This window comes from Rutilus rutilus, assembly GCF_951802725.1.
Source record: "Rutilus rutilus genome assembly, chromosome: 6".
In the NCBI taxonomy this organism is placed as follows: domain Eukaryota; kingdom Metazoa; phylum Chordata; class Actinopteri; order Cypriniformes; family Leuciscidae; genus Rutilus; species Rutilus rutilus.
In genome coordinates this window covers 34079755-34100023 of record NC_140214.1, presented here as the reverse complement: position 1 = coordinate 34100023, position 20269 = coordinate 34079755, and the positions used below count along the sequence as shown (strand labels likewise).

General features: G+C 40.3%; 1 protein-coding gene and 1 long non-coding RNA gene across 2 annotated transcripts in view; both read right to left on the bottom strand.

The window, feature by feature from the left end:
- The window catches only part of LOC311292113, an 843631-nt gene that overhangs the window by 698855 nt on the left and 124507 nt on the right, over nt 1-20269 (bottom strand). The window lies entirely within an intron of this gene.
- On the bottom strand, nt 1040-5658 carry LOC311291695 (piggyBac transposable element-derived protein 4-like). Its single transcript, XM_084410881.1, has 5 exons — nt 5467-5658; nt 4596-4664; nt 4348-4401; nt 4113-4202; nt 1040-3921 (listed from the first exon to the last, which is right to left on the bottom strand). Exons 1-5 carry the CDS (start codon nt 5616-5618, stop codon nt 2430-2432), a joined length of 1857 nt encoding a protein of 618 aa, XP_084267007.1. The 5' UTR covers nt 5619-5658; the 3' UTR covers nt 1040-2429.

Sequence of the window (20269 nt, the reverse complement as noted above, 5' to 3'; positions counted from 1 at the left end):
GTAGCAGATTGTGAAGTGTTCGGTTGTACCGTTCACACTGGGCATTTCCCTGCGGCCTATAAGGGGTGGTTCGGGTCTTCTTCACACCATAGAGTCTGCACAGCTCCGCAATTACCTCGCTCTCGAAATTACGACCTTGATCGGAGTGCAACCTCTCAGGGACTCCGTACTTCATAAACCACTCTTTCAACAAGGTTTTTGCTGTGGTATCCGCCTTTTGGTCTTTGGTGGGAAACGCCTGTGTAAACTTTGTGAAAACATCAGTAACGACCAAAACATTTTCACGCCCATCAGAAGCAGGCTCTATGAGTGTAAAGTCCACTGCAATCACTTCCAGGGGTCTGGTCGCCAAGAATGCTCTCACAGGGGCACAGACTTTGGGCTGAGGCATCTTGGTAAGGATACAACGCTGGCACTTCTTTACCCATTCCTCCACATCCTCGTACATACCGGACCAAAAACACCTCTGCTTCAACAACCCCAAGGTCCGCTCAATGCCCTGGTGCCCCATATCGTCATGCACGCTCTGCAGTACTGTTTTCTTCAAACAACCCGGCAACAACAGTTGCCAGCAGCATTCCTCAGAAGGACCATCTACTACTCGATACAGCAACCCATTTTGTTCTCTTAACCCTCTGGAGTCTGAGGGGTTTTTTGGGCCCTGGAGGTGTTCTGACATGCTCTGACATTTGTTGTTTTTTCAGTTATTTATAAACATATTAATGGCAAAGGTGTAAATTCACTCTATAAAGCACAAACAGGGCTACCATCATATCTGATCAACATGCTTGTAAATCTTTGTGTTTTTAAGAGAATAATGTTTATGCGTGGTTATTTGAAAAAATAAAAATGAAAGTTGCTGAAATAAAACCTCAAAACACATACTAAATATGTGTATACAAGACTTTTGACAAATGGATGTTGTTGCCTAGTGTTTTTTCTTCAAAATGATCTGAAAATCATCCTGCCTAATCGTTCTCATAAAACAATACATTGATTTAAACCTTGTAAAACAGTTTTTTTGTCAGAAGAGGTTTATGCGTGGGAGTGGTAATGGCTCATCAATATTAATGAGATTCAGACCAGGGGTGTGACAGACACTCCCCCACTGGCTAATGGGCCATCACGTGCCTGAACAAAGAAGAGGAGATTCAAAGGTTTTGTTTTTCAATCTGTTTTATTGTAATTCCTCTATGTGGAGGAACTAAATGTTCTAAATTTGCAGGTATCTCACAGTAAATGCTTATGCCCCGTTGATGCGGGCTCTAAGCAAAATAAAGCAAAATAATGCAAAATGAGCAAAAACTAAAATAAAGGCAGATAGAATATAGTTACATGTCTTGGTGCCATTTTTGAAAACAGTTCCTGTTCGGCTGAAGACACAAGTGAACATTACATGCCTGGCATTTCCAAGGTGTGTCCTGCCTTTTACCAAGCTGTCCTTTGCAAAGCACACAGATCTTGCGACCAACCAGGGTCCGAAATTAACTTTTTGGCTCACCTACCATGGGGACTGGTAGATGAAAAAATCCACCAGCCAAACATATTTTTTACCGGCCAAAATAATAAATAGCCCTTTTTTTTGTCACATATACATTCATTTCAGTACTTTTAATTGAGATAATAAGGTAGGCATATTATGTTGAATACAAACATAAAAAATTGTCCAGAGCAAAATTTGAAATGTATAATAAATAAATAAAAAATAATAATCAAATGAGAGAAATATATGAAATATTACTATCATTGGGGTGAAATCAAATTTTTTTTTTTTTTTTGTCAGTTTTGTTTCCTGACTCATGTGCAAGGGAAGGCAGAACGTACTCGGCTAAGTTACTTACGTAACCTCGGTTCCCTGAGAGATAAGGGAACGAGTATTGCGTTGCAAACGCTATGAGAAAACTCATTTTATCGAGAAAAGACCGGCCATGCATGGTGTGTAAAGCAGAAGCAGCCTGGCCAGCGGCGGAGTATGCACGATCCGCGAGTGCTGAAGACGCTCTGCACGGCTTTGATGAGCAGGACACAAATGGGCGGCAACCGCTTCTTCCAGTGGCGGGAGCTTCACATATCCTTTTTCCTCAGCGCCGTCAACAGATAGAGCGTTAACTGTACGTACACACCGCCGCCGACTTGAGCTCCAAAGAAGCTCTGGCCGCCCTGTCAAAGACGCTTGTCAAAAAGTACGGGGAAGCTTGACGCTTGTCCGCTCTGAAGAGTGAGTGCGCGCGCGCGGCCGGGGCTGTTCACTTGTTCACTCACTCGCTCGCTCTCGCGCTCTCTCTCTCTCTCTGCTCGTTCAGAAGAGCGCGTGCGCGCTGACAATTTTATTATTTTGGTATGAACATTCACCCGCCACTGTGGCGGATAGCCTTTTGAGATATACTCGCCAAACGGAAAATCTACCCGCATTTGGCGCTTGGCGGGTGTTAATTTCGGACCCTGCGACCAACTGTGCAAATGTTCTTTGCATCTGAGATCAGCTCCGCTCCTGAAACCGGCACATGGTCAATACTGGTTGGTTTTGGTGCTACTTTCTGTGACACACCACAGAGCTCTGCAATAAGCTGTTCCATGAACTGTTTATGGGTCATGTTACCACATAGCTCTTTGTGGATAAGGAAAGCATTGGTGGCAGCAATGTCCAAGAAGTGTAGAAAGATCTTTCTGTACCACTTCATTGTTTTGTGTTGTGCAGTGTAGTACTGTAAGAGCTGATCGGACAGGTCCACACCCCCCATGTGTTTGTTGTAGGCAGTCACAGGTGCAGGACATGGAAATGTCGTTGTCCTCCATGTATCTTTTGTTTTCACCCTCCTCTGTGCAGTGTCTCCTGTATAAGCAGATTGAATGGTGGAACAGACAGACACCTCTCGTGTGTCCATCCACTTCACAAATACAAGAGGGCCATCCCGAATCCACCTGATGGATCCTCTGGCAGATTTTTTGGAGAGTGAATTAGTTGCATCACGTGGGCAATCCTTCCTGTTGTCCCTGTAAGTCCCACATGCACCAAACTTCATTGCAAACAGTTCTTTGAGGAGCTTTGGGCTTGTGTAGAAATTGTCCATGTACACATGGTACCCAGAGCCTAAAACTTTACAGTCCAAAAGAGATGTTACAGCATCATGTGACAGTCCATGGCCTGAAGGAAAGTTGTTCTTTCCTGTGTACACAGAAAAGTCCAAAGTGTATCCATTTGATGAGTCTGCAAGAACAAACAACTTGAAACCCCATCTGGTTGGCTTGGCTTTCATGTACTGCGTCATACCTGTATGTGCTTTGCATGCCACCATTCTCTCATCGACAGCTAAGTTTCTTCTAGGATGATAGAAGGCTTTACAAGCATGACGAATACTGTCCATGAGAGGTTTGACCCTGAAAAGCCGGTCATGTTCAGGTGTGCCCCTCTTTCTGTCATTCTCCTTATCTGCATCTGGGTGACTCATGTGCACATTCCATGAAATGGTGCGGTATCGGTCTCGGGACATGATTGTGGCAGGAAAAGGCAAAGAGAAAAGACTGTCTTGCCGCCAGTAGTCGCTGATGGAGCTGATCTTCACCATAGCCATGTAAAAAAGCAGCCCAATGTAGCGGTACATCTCACTGATGCTGACATCAGTCCATTTATATTTGCGGCCTTTAGCAATTGCACCAGCAGCTTGAGCATTGGTGTTGTGGCACAGAGTTGACACTGCATTCTCAGAAAAAAACATTTTGAAGAGACTCAGAGGAGTGTGTGCATCAGCAGGACTCAGCTGTGGGCCAGGTTTCCGTGCAGGCAGGAATCTCAGAGTCTGTGGAACCATATCAATGTCAGTCTCTGTTTTCCATGACAGAGTAGACTGCTTGCTGCTTGTCTGAATGTTTGTCTTGGCCCTCTTTGCAACAGGTGTCTGATGATCACCATCACCTTTATAGCTGTAAAACAAACAAACAACTGTGAGCATTTTTATTACACAAAATAACAACTGCTTTTCAATCATTAAAAGTAACATTGGCCAGATGCAAAGCCATACAGACACATAATGTTTGTATGGACTATGTAAAACCAGAATATGTAAAACCAGAATAATACTAATATCTGAAAGAAAGGGAATAAGTGTACTTACTTTTCAGTTGTTCTCAAAACTGAACGACACCTATCGCGTGCCCTCCCAGTGCGAGTTGCAGGTGAGGCTGAGGGTGATGCTACCACATTCCTATAAAAATAATAATATTAATATTAATATTAATAAAGGTTGAACAAAGTACTAAGTACACATGCATAACTGATGGACAGTCAGCATGTTGATAAAACAACATCAGGTCTAACATCTGTAAAATAGTGGGTAAATATGTACTTACTCTTTCTGATTTCTGCATGTCCTCTTAGTGCGAGTTGCAGAACCTACATCATTCCTTTCAAAAAAAAGTTAAAAACTATTATTATCATATATTTTAGACTACTATTCCAGCACATGCACAACTGATGGACATAGCATGCTGATAAGATAACACAAAGAAAAAATATGTAATATTATCAACCAAAAATAAAGTCATACAGGCTCATATTGTAAAAAAAAATTAACTAACATGGGTAAATATGTACTTACTCATTCTGATGTTCGACTGTGTTGCTGCGCGCCCTCCGAGTTGCAGATGAAGGTGATGCAGCTACATTCCTTTTTTTTTTTAAAAGTTGAAAACTATTATAACATAAATATTTCAAAGTATATTACCATTAGTCTATATGAATAACTGATGCAAATAATTGTAGACACGTGCTGTAGGCATATATTGCGTGTCAATGGGCCATTACGGAGATAGCACAACGCAAACATTAACACATTTGCAATTCATCAGCTGGGCATATTTACACATTTCAGCACATACACACATTTGCAATAGATATTTGCAAGCACTTTTCGTTGATGATAATGAGGCAGCATAAACACTAGTCAAAATATAATCTAAACATACATGATATTTTCTAAATTAATTTCAAAATCCTAACTTTCATACAGGCCATGATCTAAGATCATGCGCAATCGCGAGACAAATGGAGTGGGCAGACAAGATTTTGACCATTTCATTAGGTTTATTTTTTGTATAAAGCCTTTCTTTAAAGTGAATTTCGTTTTGTATTTAATACATAAGAATTAAAAATAGCAGGCAATAAAGCTCCGTGTCGGCATGTGAACTGGAGCTCATCTCATAAATGAACCCAAACTCATAAGCTTTGCCTAAAATCTACCAGAGAAATATATGGAAAGCTCGAAATGTGTTATTTTGAACAAAACTATTAAAAACGAAAGAAAACAGACTGCATGAAGCATCTCTCCTACTTTATACAGCAGCCTAGACCATTTAAATATAGATTACTCTGAATGACAAGTATGGAAATGGTCCAACCAGTAAAATATGTAGCCTACGTTTATATAAAATAGCTTGTCAACTTATGCAAGTAAATTTAAAAAGACTTACTCATCCGAAATATTATCCACGGCTGGATCAATCCGCTCTTCAAAATACAAACGTTCGTCGTCAGAGTCGTGCTCTTCTTCTGAGGAAAAAGTGAACTCCTCTTCACTATCCAGGACTAGCTGAAGTGCTTCCTCACCAGTAAATCGTGTCATCTTCCAACGGCGCAGGAAAGTGAATGAATTAAACTTGCTGGTTTTAAGGCATTTCAGGGGGCGTTTACCTTATTTTGCATAGATCACCTCAGCTCATTATCTTATGAATAGCGCGCTCTGCGAGTGGGTGTGAACTCATTACCGATAATTAGGTGAGACGGGAGAAACTGTACTTCTCTTTAGTTTCATACAGATAACATTGCAGGAGAATATTTGTTTTGAATGTGAATTGTTTTATTTAAAAGTAGAAATTTAAAGCTTTCTTTAGACGCATGTTTCATGGTTGTGTGATAAGTATTAGCTGAGTTTCAGTTCATTTTCCAGACTTGTTTCAGAAAGATTTTTGCGGAGACAGAGTGAGCTGAAAGCGCACCCTGTTTATTTTATTTATTTAAAAATAAAAACAAGGTTTTGATGTTAATGTGAGTGTACACAAAAAAAGAAGACCCTCTATAGTTTATAATCATGTATTTATTTTATTAATATGACCGTAAATGACGGATTTTTTTAAGTTTATGTTGCTGCTATGTGAAAAAAATCCAGCAAAACGCGGGGGCGCGTTTGCCGACCTCAGAGGGTTAAGAGGCTCCACTGCTTCAGAAGGCACTTCACAGACCTGGACAGAGACTTTCTTTCCAGGTGATCTGGTCTCTTTTTCGTGTTCCAAAACTCTCTAAATTCTCTCAGAACAGGGTCACTTTTCTGAAACTCGACCAGCTGTTCCCTAGTATAACCAGGAAGCGTATGAGTGTTACCTTGGAGACTAGCGACTGGTTCTCCAGCCTCCAGCACACGTATTTGCCTTAACCTACAGCACTCAAGTCCCTTCAGAGCGAGTTCAGGTTCCAAAGCTGTACCACGGCTAAAAACACAGCAAATCGCTACACACTCATCCCAATCAGCGTCAAGAACGGATTCGGGCTCCCCTGCAAACTCCTGCCTAGACAGAGCATCAGCTGCAGCGTTACTCCTGCCTGGCCTGTACTTCACCTCAAAGTTGAAGACAGACAGCTGAGCAACCCATCTCTGTTCGATCGCTCCTAACTTCGCAGTTTGCAAGTGACAAAGCGGATTGTTATCTGTAATCACCTCAAACCAAGACCCAAGTAAATAGCCACGAAACTTCTCAACTACAGCCCACTTAAGGGCCAGTAGTTCGAGCTTCATGTTACTGTAATTGCGATCGTTTCTCTCTGCGTTACGCAACCTCCTGCTTGCGTATGCAATGACTCGCTTCTTGTCATCCTGTACCTGGTACAGAATGGCCCCTAAGCCATTCTGGCTCGCATCAGTCTCGAGTATGAAAGGGCAAGTGAAGTCCGCAAAACCAAGCACAGGTGCCGTTGTTAACTTCCACTTCAACTGACTGAATGCATGATCACACTCATTAGACCAACCAGACCTAAAGTGACGACCATTCTTTGCACACCTGCCTTCACGCAAACATGCATTTACCAGATCATGTAAGGGTCCAGCTATCTTCGAGAAGCCCTCAATAAACTTCTTATAATAGCTGCAGAACCCTAGAAATGACCTCAGCTCCTTGACCATTTCTGGGGTCTTCCAATTACTGACTGCAACAACCTTGTCTGGGTCAGGAGAAATCCCTTGTGCCGAAACCTGGTGGCCAAGAAATCGCACAGAGTCTTGGAGAAAACGGCACTTCCCCAACTTGACTTTTAAACCGGTGTCTGACAAACGTTTCAGCACCATCTCTAGTCTCTCCAGGTGTTCCTCAAAGGTCTGTGAAAACAGCAAAATGTCATCTAGGTACACAATCAACACCTGAAAGATCAGATCGCTCATAACAGACTGCATGAGCCGCTGAAAGGTAGATGGTCCGTTGCAGACCCCAAACGGCATTCTCCGGTACTCAAATAAACCAAAAGGTGTGGTGAACGCCGTCTTGGCCCTATCCCGGTCACTCACCGCAATCTGATGATACCCAGAGGCCAAGTCCACCGTTGAAAGGAACTTCGCTCCCCTGAGGGCATCGAAGCTCTCATCAATTCTGGGTAGTGGAAATGCGTCACGCCTCGTCTTGGCGTTGAGCTTTCGATAATCTACGCACAACCGTAGCGACCCATCAGTTTTGCGCACAAGTACCACAGGCGAGGCGTAAGCACTCCCACTCTCCTGAATTACACCCTTTTTCAGCAACTTGGTGATGTGCACTCTGACCTCCTGGTACTGATTTGGTGGAATTCGCCGGTATGGCTGATTCACTGGTACGTCATCAGTCAGATGTATCTCATGCTGAACCTTATCTGTATAACCCAAATCATCGTCCTCCAGGGCAAACACGCTTGAATACTTGCCCAGCACAGCTTTTAACTGAACCTGCTGCTCAAGTGTGCCTCCCATGTCAATGTGATCCAAGACTGACTGGGCCTGAGGCTCAGAACCATGACCTTCACCCATAGTGACCTGTTCTGTGTCTGCGGAAATTCGCTGGAACCTCACTTCACAGGACGAACCCACACTATAACCATCGACTGGAGACAACATACCTAGACGGGCCCTAGGCTGAAGCCAAAGATCTTCCTGAGACAAGTTAAGTACTCTCACTGGACACACGGGTAACTCTGATGTAATCAAGGTAGGTACTACAACTAAACCTCCTGGTAAGGCCGTATTTGCTGGTTCTACCAACCACGCTGAACCATCCTTTTTACTGGTTTCCATCCCCTTAATCAGGACAGTAGCTGCCGACCAAGCAGGCACATGAGCAGGAGTCTTACCCACGACCCGTGCAAATGAAACTCGCTCAACTAACTCAACTGATTGTGCCTGCTGGAAAACTGCCCTCCAGTTCGAATCCAGCCTACCACCCACCGTGGTGTCAAACTCAGCATGAACAATCTGTCGGCACTTACTGATGATGTTCATTCCGATTAACACGGCCACCGACGACGGACTAGGAGTTTCTTTAACGACCAAGAAACCACATTCAGGCAGGGTCATCCCCATAACTTCCACATCCAGCTCCATGTAACCCAAATAGGGAATGTCTAAACCGTTGGCTGCCGTGATCTTTAGCCAACCTGAGGTAGACAACACATCACGATCATCCCCAAATAGATGCTCTCGGAAGAACCCCTCAGTAATAGTACTGACCTGACTACCAGTGTCTAACAAGCATGACACTGGCACACCCTTGATTTTCAAGTCCACCATCGGGCACGTTCCAACAGCCCGTTCAAGGAACCTGTCCCGACTAGTTCCCAGAGGTGGTGAACCAGATACTACCCCTTGTGCCGCCTGACAGCCTGCAACAGAAGGACCTTGTTTTTCTTGCCCTTCAGTTGTCCTGCCAGCACTCTTGGGTCTCCCACCCCGTCTCACGGTGCAATGTCTAGCGATATGCCCAACCCCGTTGCATCTAAAACAGATAGGTTCTCCCTCTTCTGTAAACCTGGGAGACGGCTTAGATACGGGTACGTAATTCTGCGGAACAGACACTGAACGCTGCACAGTCAACTCCTTGACTGCTTTGGTGAGCTCGGAAATAGTCTGCTCTTGCTCACTTATTCGCTTGTCCTGCCGGGAAATCACCTGTAAAATATCATTCAACAGAGTAGAAGTTTGTTTCTCAGACCCGACAGAAGTATCACCCGGTTGACCAAGCAATTCTGAATGGACTGGTCGACTATTTGCTACTCTAGTCGGCCTGCTTTCCTCCATGGACCAAAGAACAGCCTCATTGCGAACCTCGAGTAGGGTCAAGTGGGGCTTATCTCTGATTAGTTTACGCAGCTCTCGCCTTAACGCAGCATCTCGCACACCCTCCACAAACTGATCACGCAAAATTCCCTCCTCGTTTGCCAAGCCACCCGGGGATTGCTTTGCTGCAGAGCTTAAAAGGCGCGAGAGCGCATGAGAGTAGTTTCGCAGATCTTCCCCATCCAATTGTTTGCGGTTGTAAAACGTTTGCAACAATTGAGTCCCGCTACGCCGTTCCCCGAACGCCTCCTGCAGGAAAGTAAACAAATCACTGGCCTGTCTGGACTGGTTTCCAACACATAAACGCACCTCTTCCAGTGCAGGCCCTCTCAAAAGAGAGATGATAAAGTCAAGCTGTTCATCTTGTGTCTGGTCTCTGGCCCGTAGGACCCTTTCCACTTCCTCAATAAACTCCTCTACAGACCGTCCATCTTTGTTATACTCCCCGCTAAAAGGTTGAACCTGGCGTTCACGAGGAACATAAATGTAGGAGCGGGTCGAATTACCTCCCCCAACAGCCCTACTGGCCAGAGTATCGTTCCTCCAGTCACTTAACTCTTGAATCTGACCCTTTAACTGCTCTATAACGTCATTTCCCACCGCCCCTACGACAGGGACGTGCATCTCCTCTTCCGGCATTTCTTCAGAGTCAGACATTTTTGACACAAGTATGAAGAGTAAGAATTAACTCAACCCAGTTCAAGATAAATGTTTCTGGCGCAAACTTCAGCCTTTGCTGTCCTCTTTAGTAGCTCAAACACCCCCTCGTGCTGGTGCACAGTTTCTGGATGCGGCCGTGAGATCCTGGGGGCTAACACGTCGACAACAGGAACCCCATCGAGCTGGACCAGTCTCCTCAGCAGCCGTCACGCCTGGAAACACACTGGAAACACGATCAGTCCAACGCTGGTCATCTCGTCCGCAACCGCGATCCTCCACACTCCAGACGTCCGCAGCCTCTGAAAAATATTCACCACTGCCGTATTGTCTAACCCAACTATACCGCTCGATAAAAAAACAAATCAGATCGAATAAACAACCCCACTCCTGGTACCAAAATGTGTGACCGGGGATTTAGGTTTACCACCAGGAACACATTTGAGGGGTTCGATCTACTTTAAGTTTATTCCTTTGATGATATAAAATAAAAAAACTACTGATTTTCAAATGTGGCTTATCAATTTAATTGATATGAAACAGTTCCGGTTCTTAAATGTTAACAAACAGAAAGGAGCAAAAAAATTAAATAAATAAATGAATGGGGTTCACAGAGCTGGTGACAATAAAAACCCGCTGAATATCACAGTCCACTTGTGTATGATAAACACAAAACTCTTAAACACGGCAATGTAGTAACACAACCGTTTAAAATGCAAAGAAAGAAAAGGAAAATCAAAAATAAGAGTATCAAAACTTTTCGATACAATACAATACGGCAGTGGGAATACTGTTCAAAGAAAACAAAACAACATAAGTACATTTTTATATTACCCACTTATTTATCACTTGAGAGAAATTAGAGAAAATAACACTCACATAATAATCAGCTTTTACACACCAACACTTTCACTTCACGAAGGGCTGAAATCTCCAACACTATGGTGCACACTGAAAATAATCACATTAAATTATAATTACATGAAAAACACCTGAAACAAATGGAAAAGATGAAGTATATCACATTTGGCATAACACCAAATAACATGGCCTAGACCGCATGGAGTGACGTCATACCATCGTGGACATTATACACAACATAACTTCCCAAACCTGACAGTTCTCCGAATCAACACAAAATATACATCCACAAATGGTATTAAACAACAATATATTTACAAAACATTGTATTTACCCATGGATGACTCAAATTGTCGACCATATCTCGAGAGTGCGCGTCTCTCTTGCACTGCCCGCTGCACATCTCACCAACAAAATATACTACGGATGCCGTGAGACAAGAGCGCAAACGCGTTGTCGTGAGCAACACACAAAGCGCCACCCGCTGATGACTCCAAAGAAATACAGGTAGTCTCTGTTTTTATATTTAAACATGGAAAATAATAATTAAATAAAAGACTTTAACATAAGGGAGAAAAACAAACTTTAAAGGCATTTACCACCCGGTTACACATGGAATTACTGGGATCTTACCCTATAATCTGTTATAGCTACGTAACTGTAGCTATTACAGATTATAGGGTAAGATCCCAGTAATTCCATGGAAATAAAAAGGCTTCCTTTTACAGTAACGTTCCAGTTTCACTTTACCTACTGAGAATGTTCAACGTGATCTCATGAGAATACGTGTGTATTTTTACGTAAAGTGTAATTCTACCATACGTACATTTACTTACGTTTTATACACACAGAAACGTATAGTATTTACAGCACTAAAACGTAAAATGTTGGCATTAACAGCACAAAAACATAAATTATTTACGTATGAACAACTCTATAACGACGTATTTGTACGCATTCTTATTTATGCATATTAAAATCGTGGCATTAATGTTTTGACTCTATTGCGTTCAAATGTCTTATCAATTACGTTTTCAGTCGCATTTATGCAGTTTACTCAAGAAATAGACTAATAACATTTCGCTCTGTTCGTGCCTTCTGCTGCAAACTCGTTTCGGAGGATTAGCATGCAGTTAAACAAGAATACACTTTAAAACCTTAAAAGTACCTTATTTAATCGTTTAACCATTTTAATATTTAGTTTATTTACAGTGAGACACAAAATGCGTTTTTTTCCAATAGAACAATAATACACCAAAACCCAACATAAATTCACAAAAGACATCAATTTTATTATAGCCTACTTGATATAATCCAAATCTTTAGAATCCATACGTTTGCAAGAAAGAGATCCAAATTCAGCCCTTTATTCAGTGAGTGATCTTTATCTCCATTCCACAGGCTTTAACAACAGCGCAGTCTGTAACTGTCAAATCCCGCGGACCCGCGCTCGTTGATGAAGTCAAATTCAAAAATTGCGCCCTCAAGAAGCGTTACGACATGTTTTACGGCAGTGATATCAAACGCTCATTGGCTCTCGCCTGTTCGCCTATGTTCGTCACAGATTGCGACATGCCGTATTTCAGTCGGTAAACTATATTTGAAATGGAGAAGCGCGCCGCGCGCGCCTTCACACAGAGCGAAGCCGGATTAACATTTTCATGGATTAATCATTTAAATTCTGCTCTGTAAATTACCTCATTCAAAATTATTATATACTGAAAGAGAGGACTGTGACTGCAACACATCGTCATGTGAACGACTTTTGGTACCGGTTTTGACATTTTCGCAATAAATAAATTATTGTGATTACACGTATGTTGTTTTTCTTCATAACTGTAGCCTATGTAGTTTTCTATCTTTGAAAATTACGTGTTAATACTACGTATTAACAATGAGACCAGGCTGGAATGTTTTAGTTAAGTTGCAGAACACACGGTAAAAGTTTGTGATTTCAAAAATGTTTAAGCAGTAGCAAAGGATGTGGTAAGAGTCTGGTAATACCATGGAAATAAACAAGGCTTCCTTTTACAGTACAGTTGCACTTTACTTACTGAGTAAATTGTCATGTTTTCCTTGGTAACATTGCAGGACATATGAGGTAAAATAAAAAAAAATATGTGACTATGGAAAAGGGAATGATATGGTACAATTCCGGTAATACCATGGACATAAACAAGGCTTCCTTTTACAGTACAGTTGCACTTTACTTACTGAGTAAATTGTCATGGTTTCCTTGGTAACGTTGCAGGACATATGAGGTAAAATAAAAATAAAAATGTGACTATGGAAAAGGGAATGATATGGTACAATTCCGGTAATACCATGGAAATAAACAAGGCTTCATTTTACAGTACAGTTTCACTTTACTTACTGAGTAAATTGTAAAAACATCTGCAAGAACATACCCAGTATTTAAGATGTGCCATGACATTAGGGAAAACTGTTCCTGCGGGGTAGTTACCAGGTAAGTGTAAGGTAAATTATTTGATAAACCCTCTATAAATGGGTGTAGCAATGAACAACAACTATGTAAGACAAGGTAATTTATTGGAAACTACCGTCTTAATTTCAAGATAGTAATAAATAAACATGGACTGTTACCAACTTAACCCTAGGATAACTACAAACCTAACTTGAATTGATGAGTAATACTGGAGGTGTTTCTAAAAATTGGCTGCCTACATTCTGAGGAAGTACACAATTAAATCGGAGTTATTACCAACCTAAACAGGTAACAAGTACACAGTACTTTGTTGAGTTGATATTTAACAGTGGTGTTTTTTTCCCTGGTAGTTTCTCTGTAATTGCATACTAATCACCTTAAGTAATTACACACTAAAATACTATAATTTACCATATGCTTACCAGGTAAATACCTAGTAATTAGTTTGTAGTTTCTCTGCATTTACATACTTGTTACCTGTGGTAATTACCAATAACCAACTATAACTTACCATGTATTTACTAGGTAAATACCTAGTAATTAGGGGACTGTAAAATAAAGGGTTACCAATTACTTCATTTATTTCATCAAGATGCGATCTCAAGCTTTATGCCCGTGGGTCTGTTTGCCTGTTTGACTGAATTTTCGCGGAGTTATAGATCATTTTCGAACGCGTTTCAAATGGGAGTTTACTGACAGAGAGAAGGCAGAAATCGCATCATGTTAATATTTCTTTATTTGTCAAAAAGCAAAACACTTTATTTTTATTGTGAGTATACAGAAAAAAAATAGAAACTGAACAGGATCGATTGATGTATTACACGAAAATGAAAGATCAAAATTAACAGAGCATTTAGTGTTTATTTTCATTGCTAAAAATAAAAACGAGCAAAACGCGCGGGCGCGTTTTTGGTCCCCAGAGGGTTAAAAACAAGTCAGAACATGATATGACTCTTAACCCTCTGGGGTCTAAGGTGTTTTTGGGGCCCTTGGGATGTTCTGACATGCCCTGACATTTGTGCTTTTTTCAGTTATTTATAAACATGTTAATGGCAAAGGTGTAAATTCACTCTATATAGCACAAACAGGGCTACCATAATATGTGAGCAACATGTATGTAGATGTTTGTATTTTTAAGAGAATAGTTTATGCGTGGTTATTGAAAAAAATTAAAAATGAAAGTTGCTGAAATAAGACCACAAAACTCATACTAAATATGTGTCCACAAGACTTTTGACTAATGGATGTTGTCGCTTCGAGTTCTGGCTTCAAAATTATGTGAAAATAGTCTTGCTTTATCGTTCACAATAAAACAATACATTGATTTAAATTGTGTAAGACAGGTTTTGCTTGGAAAGCCAATATGCGAGGGGGGCGTAAAGGGAGAGTAGTTTACACCTGAGAATACAATGTTCCACCCATTATGCGTAACGTCTTGCATAATGAGCCATTCATTCAGGTGTGACACTGACTGAGCCACAAGAATAAATGCTAGGACAAAAGATATATTTAGAAGAAGACTTATATTGACCATTTAAGATTTTGCTTACATCTATCTTGTAAATATGTTTTGCTATTTTATTAAAAAGGTTACAATTACAACAATAATTACAATTTCAACAATATTTCAAGTGTACTCTTTCTTTGTAAAAAAATGACTATAGGCCTACATTTTATCATATGTATTCATAAGTTTGAATATAGCCAACATTGGAACATCTAACATCTTAGTTTATGACTTTATTTTTGACAAAAATAGTATTATATATATATAGAACATATGAGCAGAAATTGCTAAACAAAGCTTATTTGATGTGGCAGTATATTCTACAGTAAAAACTGTACCCAAATCTAGTCAACAAAATGTTGTCTTTCATATTTCGCCTGACTGTAACGTTGTTTTTATGAAATATTAGGGCATATACATGTTAATTTGCAGTTTAATACGTTGCTTATACAAAGACATTTTATTTAAACATATTTCAGTCGATTTTTACTCATCTCAGTATAGCAAAGCATTTTAGTTGATTAAAGCGGTTTATTCTTTTACACACTGACACGCGATTCATATTTAGGCTAAACAGTCTTTACAAATATGTACCCTTCATCCATCTCACAGAAACGCAATTCATATTATAGAAACGCGATTCATCTTTTTGCGGTTTACATAGGCCTACACTAACGTTATTCCATAACGTTATTCCACATTAACACTTGAGAAAAGATAACTTAGCCTACCTCACTCCTCAGCGGGATCTATTGCTCCTCATATCAGCACTGTTCTGAGGAAACTTTTCTCCAGGATTATTAGGTAGGCTATATTATGCCTCACTCGCGGTGTGCTGTGTTTACAGCTGATGTGGGCGTTTCACAGACTGAAATGGTTCTCAGAATTTGCGTTTGAATAGCGCGCGCTCTCCGGGGCGTGGTCACATTACATTTGAATGAGCTCTAATGAGCTCGACTGGAATCACTCTCTTTTAATACAGATTTCACAAGATGAGAATATTTGTTTTTTATATAAATTACTGAGTTACAATTCATTTTCGGACGCGTTTCAGAATGAACTTAACTGACAGAGAGAAGGCAGAACTCGCATCACGTTTATTTTTCTTTATTTGGCAAAAAGCACAACACTTTGTTTTTATTGTGAGTATACACAAAAATAATACACACTTAACAGGATCGATTGATGAATGAAACTTGTTTGTAATATCAAAGTCAACAGAGCAAAATTAATTTCTTTTGAACTGATATGAAAAAATGCGAGCTGGTATCGCCGGCGATACCGCCGACCCCAGGGGGTTAACAAGCATGAAAAATTTCAGACAGATCGGACAAAATTTGCCTCTATAACAGATAAAAGAGGTGAAAATGATATAACATGGCATATTAAGCCAATAAGTGGTATTTTACTGCCCCCTGCTATCATTTCATCATACTACTCCCTAATATTGTTATATAATTCATATTTAGACTTTATAAAATCATTATTTTAACATTTACAATGACATTTTATCAAAATTCATCTATTGGAGTATTACTTAATTAATTAAATTAAAACGTTGTCCGCCATTTACGCCATGCCCCCCAGTACAATTTCATTCATAACTTGAAAACGGAATGTGTCTACGCACTCAAATTTTGATGGTAAGGACCTCTCCGGGCTCTTGATCGAAATGTATCGTCGCGGGCCTCGGGCTTTGACTTTGAATGGCCGTAACTCCTGACCTAGACCACCTAGCTCGTTGGAAAGGGCACATCCTCACCTAGCTTCGATTCGAGATTTGTGCGATTTGGTCAGGGAATTCCCGAGATATAAGCCCCAAAAGAAATGCATTTGAACGGGCATAACTCCCAGCCCCAATCGTCCAAAAAACCCAGGATGGTCTCCTTTAACAGGGCTCCTCGATCACTATCTATGCTCTGAGTTTCAGAATTTTTCGCCTTCTCGTTCCCGAGATATAAGTGAAAAACCAAATTCCCATTCATTAATTCATTCACTTCAACTGTAACTGTAAGACCACTGTTGTCAACTAGAGGGAGCAGCAGTATTAAACATAGTATTAATCTTTTTATCAGCTTTCAGCTTTGGCCAACAAACAAAGGCTTAAAGCTATTTATTATTATTATTATTATTATGGACTGGTAATATTTATTAGATCACAAAGAAATATGTGAAATGGTTAGACCATTAAAATATATTTTTTCACAATAACACATCCCAAAAACAATGAAAACATATTTGTCTTTGTGTGTGTGTGTGTGTGTGTGTGTGTGTGTGTGTGTGTAAGCATGCTTAATGAAAAGAACATGGAGAAACTGCTTTGTTTTACTGGTGGATAAAAAGTGTTTCAAATGAAAGTGAGCCAATTAGTGGTCTTCTTCTGCCCTCTGCAGGACATTCTACTTAATAAAGTCTTTTTATTTGTGCTTTTGCATTCCTTTTTAGACAATATAAAATTACTTGAATGAAAATCACTATTATAACACAATCATGTTTTGTCAAAGTGTATCACTTCATTTGTACTGAGCTCTCAGTTTTAACAATTCTGCCTCTCAATGATTAATGTGAAACCTAAAAATGGTGTTATACAGGGGAGATTTGCAATAATCATTTTGTTACCTATTTTTTATTTCAAATATCTACATCTACAACAACAATGTGTGTGCATGTGTGTGTTCAAGTATTAAGTATTATTGTTTAAGATTTTCATTTACATTTTAACCACCAGAAGAAGACCACTTATTGGTTCATTCTGCTCACTAAAATATTATTTTCCTTTTTTTTTATTTTTTTTTATATTGTTTAAACTTTATAAAATCAGTAAAATAACATTTAAAATCATATTTAGTCTGTTTATAAATCCCACAGACTCACATTAGCTGCAATACTAATGTTGTCCTTTAGAGGAGGCCACAGGATTAAACAATTTATGTGTAGGCCTACTCTTCTGTTTCTAACAGTTAAAATTATAAATAAATGCATGCTTCAAGTGATCTACATAAATTCGGATTGTTTACTATATAAATACTCAATATTGTTCAGAGGAATGCACGTTTCAACAGTTCATTATAGAGGTAAGTTAATCGATTTTGTCAGAAAGCTTGTCATAACTTTTTTTTCCCCATACGGTCTGATATCAGTGTCACACACAGAAAGACAGAACTGCAAATGTTCGTCTATACACTTAATTAATGCTCTGTGAACTGTGTTGGTGCATCGATGTAAGTCCACAAAGTCTTTATTCATCTGTTAGTTTTTGTTGATGCTTTTTGTTTACATTGAAGAGCGTCTTATCGCGGCTGTAATTTGGCGCTAGAAATGCGCTAATTAGCATTAGCCACAGGGTTACTATCATACTGTGCCAGGTGTTTATTTTACAATCGTTTCGTTGTATTTACTGTATTATTGCACTTTGCATTGATTATATTGATATTTTTGTAAGACACAGACCTGATAGTCTAATCTGTGTGTATTGTGCATATATTATTGATATTATTACTATTGCAAATCATGTTATTGTAACTCATATCTTAATAGAATATTATTTGTAATTTTAATTCTTTATTTCTTAATTGATTTTTTTTTTATGATTACTACAGATATCATCACCAAAGATATCAACTACACCTTCACTATTAGTATTGATACGCTGCACATACAGCGCAATCACACACTTACTAATGCATTCAAATAAATGTAATCTTACTGTGCTACTTTATTTGTACATGATTAGAACAAACAGAAATCTAAGAATATTTTTCTTCTTTTGTTAAAGCCATTTCAGACTACAAGTAAGCATTTCATTACTAATCATCTATTTAAAGGTGCCATACAATTGAAAACTGTATTTATCTGGCATAGTTGAATAATAAGAGTTCTGGACATGGAACTGACATACCGTGAGCCTCAAACACCTTTGTTTCCTCCTTCATGTGTAAATCTCCTGTTTGCAAAAGACGGCTGAAAAATGGGTGAATCCCAGCATAACACGACTGTGATGTTGGAGTCAGGATCATTAATATTTATGCCCCCCAAATTTGCATATACCAGCTTCATGGGTTTAGAGGTTGTTCATCGGTCTCCAAGAGGGGGAGACCGTGAGAACCGCCTCCTGCAACGAGAGGCTTGGTATATTTTTAATTTAAACACATGTATCCCGAATGGGATGAATGAAGATCTGTCACTAAGTTGTTTCTTATAAATGAAAAACACAAATGTGTATTGCATGTTCAAATTTTTGTAATTTTTTTATATGTGTTGTTTTTTATTAATGGACTGTTTGAAATATGTGACATTATTGACTTGATACCACTTTGACATTATTGGCTTGTGTTAATATGGGTGTGGTAATGGGTGTGGGCATATAAGATTGGCTACATTGTTACTTTGTTGCACACTGAGGAAGGCACGCGCCGAGACGCGTCTGTGCAAAAAAAAAAAAAAAATATATATATATATATATATATATAGGAACCCTCTGCTACTCTCCACGGAGAAAACTGGATACAGCACAGAAGAGGTAAATCACTGCAGCAGATTACTGTAGCACATTAATGATCAGGATTAGACAGGACCGGACATGACAAGACAAGACAGGGTAAAACTTCAGAGAAGTAGCAGTCGTTGACGTGCATCACGGGCAAACAATAATCCAACAAACACAGACACGAGAGAGAGAGCTAGATATAGCGTAGACAAAAGAGAAAGATAGCGAACAGGTGTGATGATGAGATATGAATGAGAACCAGAAAAGAGAAGGTAGGACGTAATACAACCAGCAGAGGGAGACAAAGAAAAGAAAAAGAGAAGGAAAGAGCCAGGATCATGACAGTACCCCCTCCTCAAAGTGCGCCACCTGGCGCACAAGAGGATGAGGACTGACGGGAGCGGAAAAAATCGTCAATGAGCGAGCGGTCCAGGACGTCCCGGGAGGGGATCCAGCATCTCTCCTCAGGCCCATAACCCTCCCAATCGACGAGAAATTGATGACCCCTCCCCCTGGGGCGCACATCAAGTAATTTGCGAACTCGGTAGACAGGTGAGCCCTCAACACGGACCGGGGACAAGACAGGACGAGGTGGAGCGCGAATAACGGGCTTCAAACAAGAAACATGAAATACAGGGTGAACACGTCGGAGATTGGCTGGCAATCGGAGTCTGACCGAGACCGGACTAAGGACCTTAATGACGCGGAATGGTCCAATGAATTTGGGGGCCAGCTTACGCGAAGGGTACTGAAGGGGAAGGTTTGCAGTAGAGAGCCAGACTTTCTGTCCACGGACATAACGGGGGCTTCTAACACGGCGCTTATTAGCGGATCGACGCGTAACGGAACGGGACTTACAAAGGGCGGATCTGACCGTTCTCCAAGTTCGTTTGCAACGTTGGATAAACGCTTTTACAGAAGGGACCTTAGACTCAGTGTCGGAGGAAGGGAAGAGGGGCGGTTGGTACCCT

Coding starts and splice junctions, on each gene's coding strand:
- LOC311291695 (XM_084410881.1), bottom strand. CDS start 5,618: ATGACACGATTTACTGGTGAGGAAGCACTTCAGCTAGTCCTGGATAGT. Junction 4,203..4,347: donor ACATGCAGAAATCAGAAAGA/GTAAGTACATAT, acceptor TTATTTTTATAG/GAATGTGGTAGCATCACCCT. Junction 3,922..4,112: donor GTTTTGAGAACAACTGAAAA/GTAAGTACACTT, acceptor TTTGTTTTACAG/CTATAAAGGTGATGGTGATC.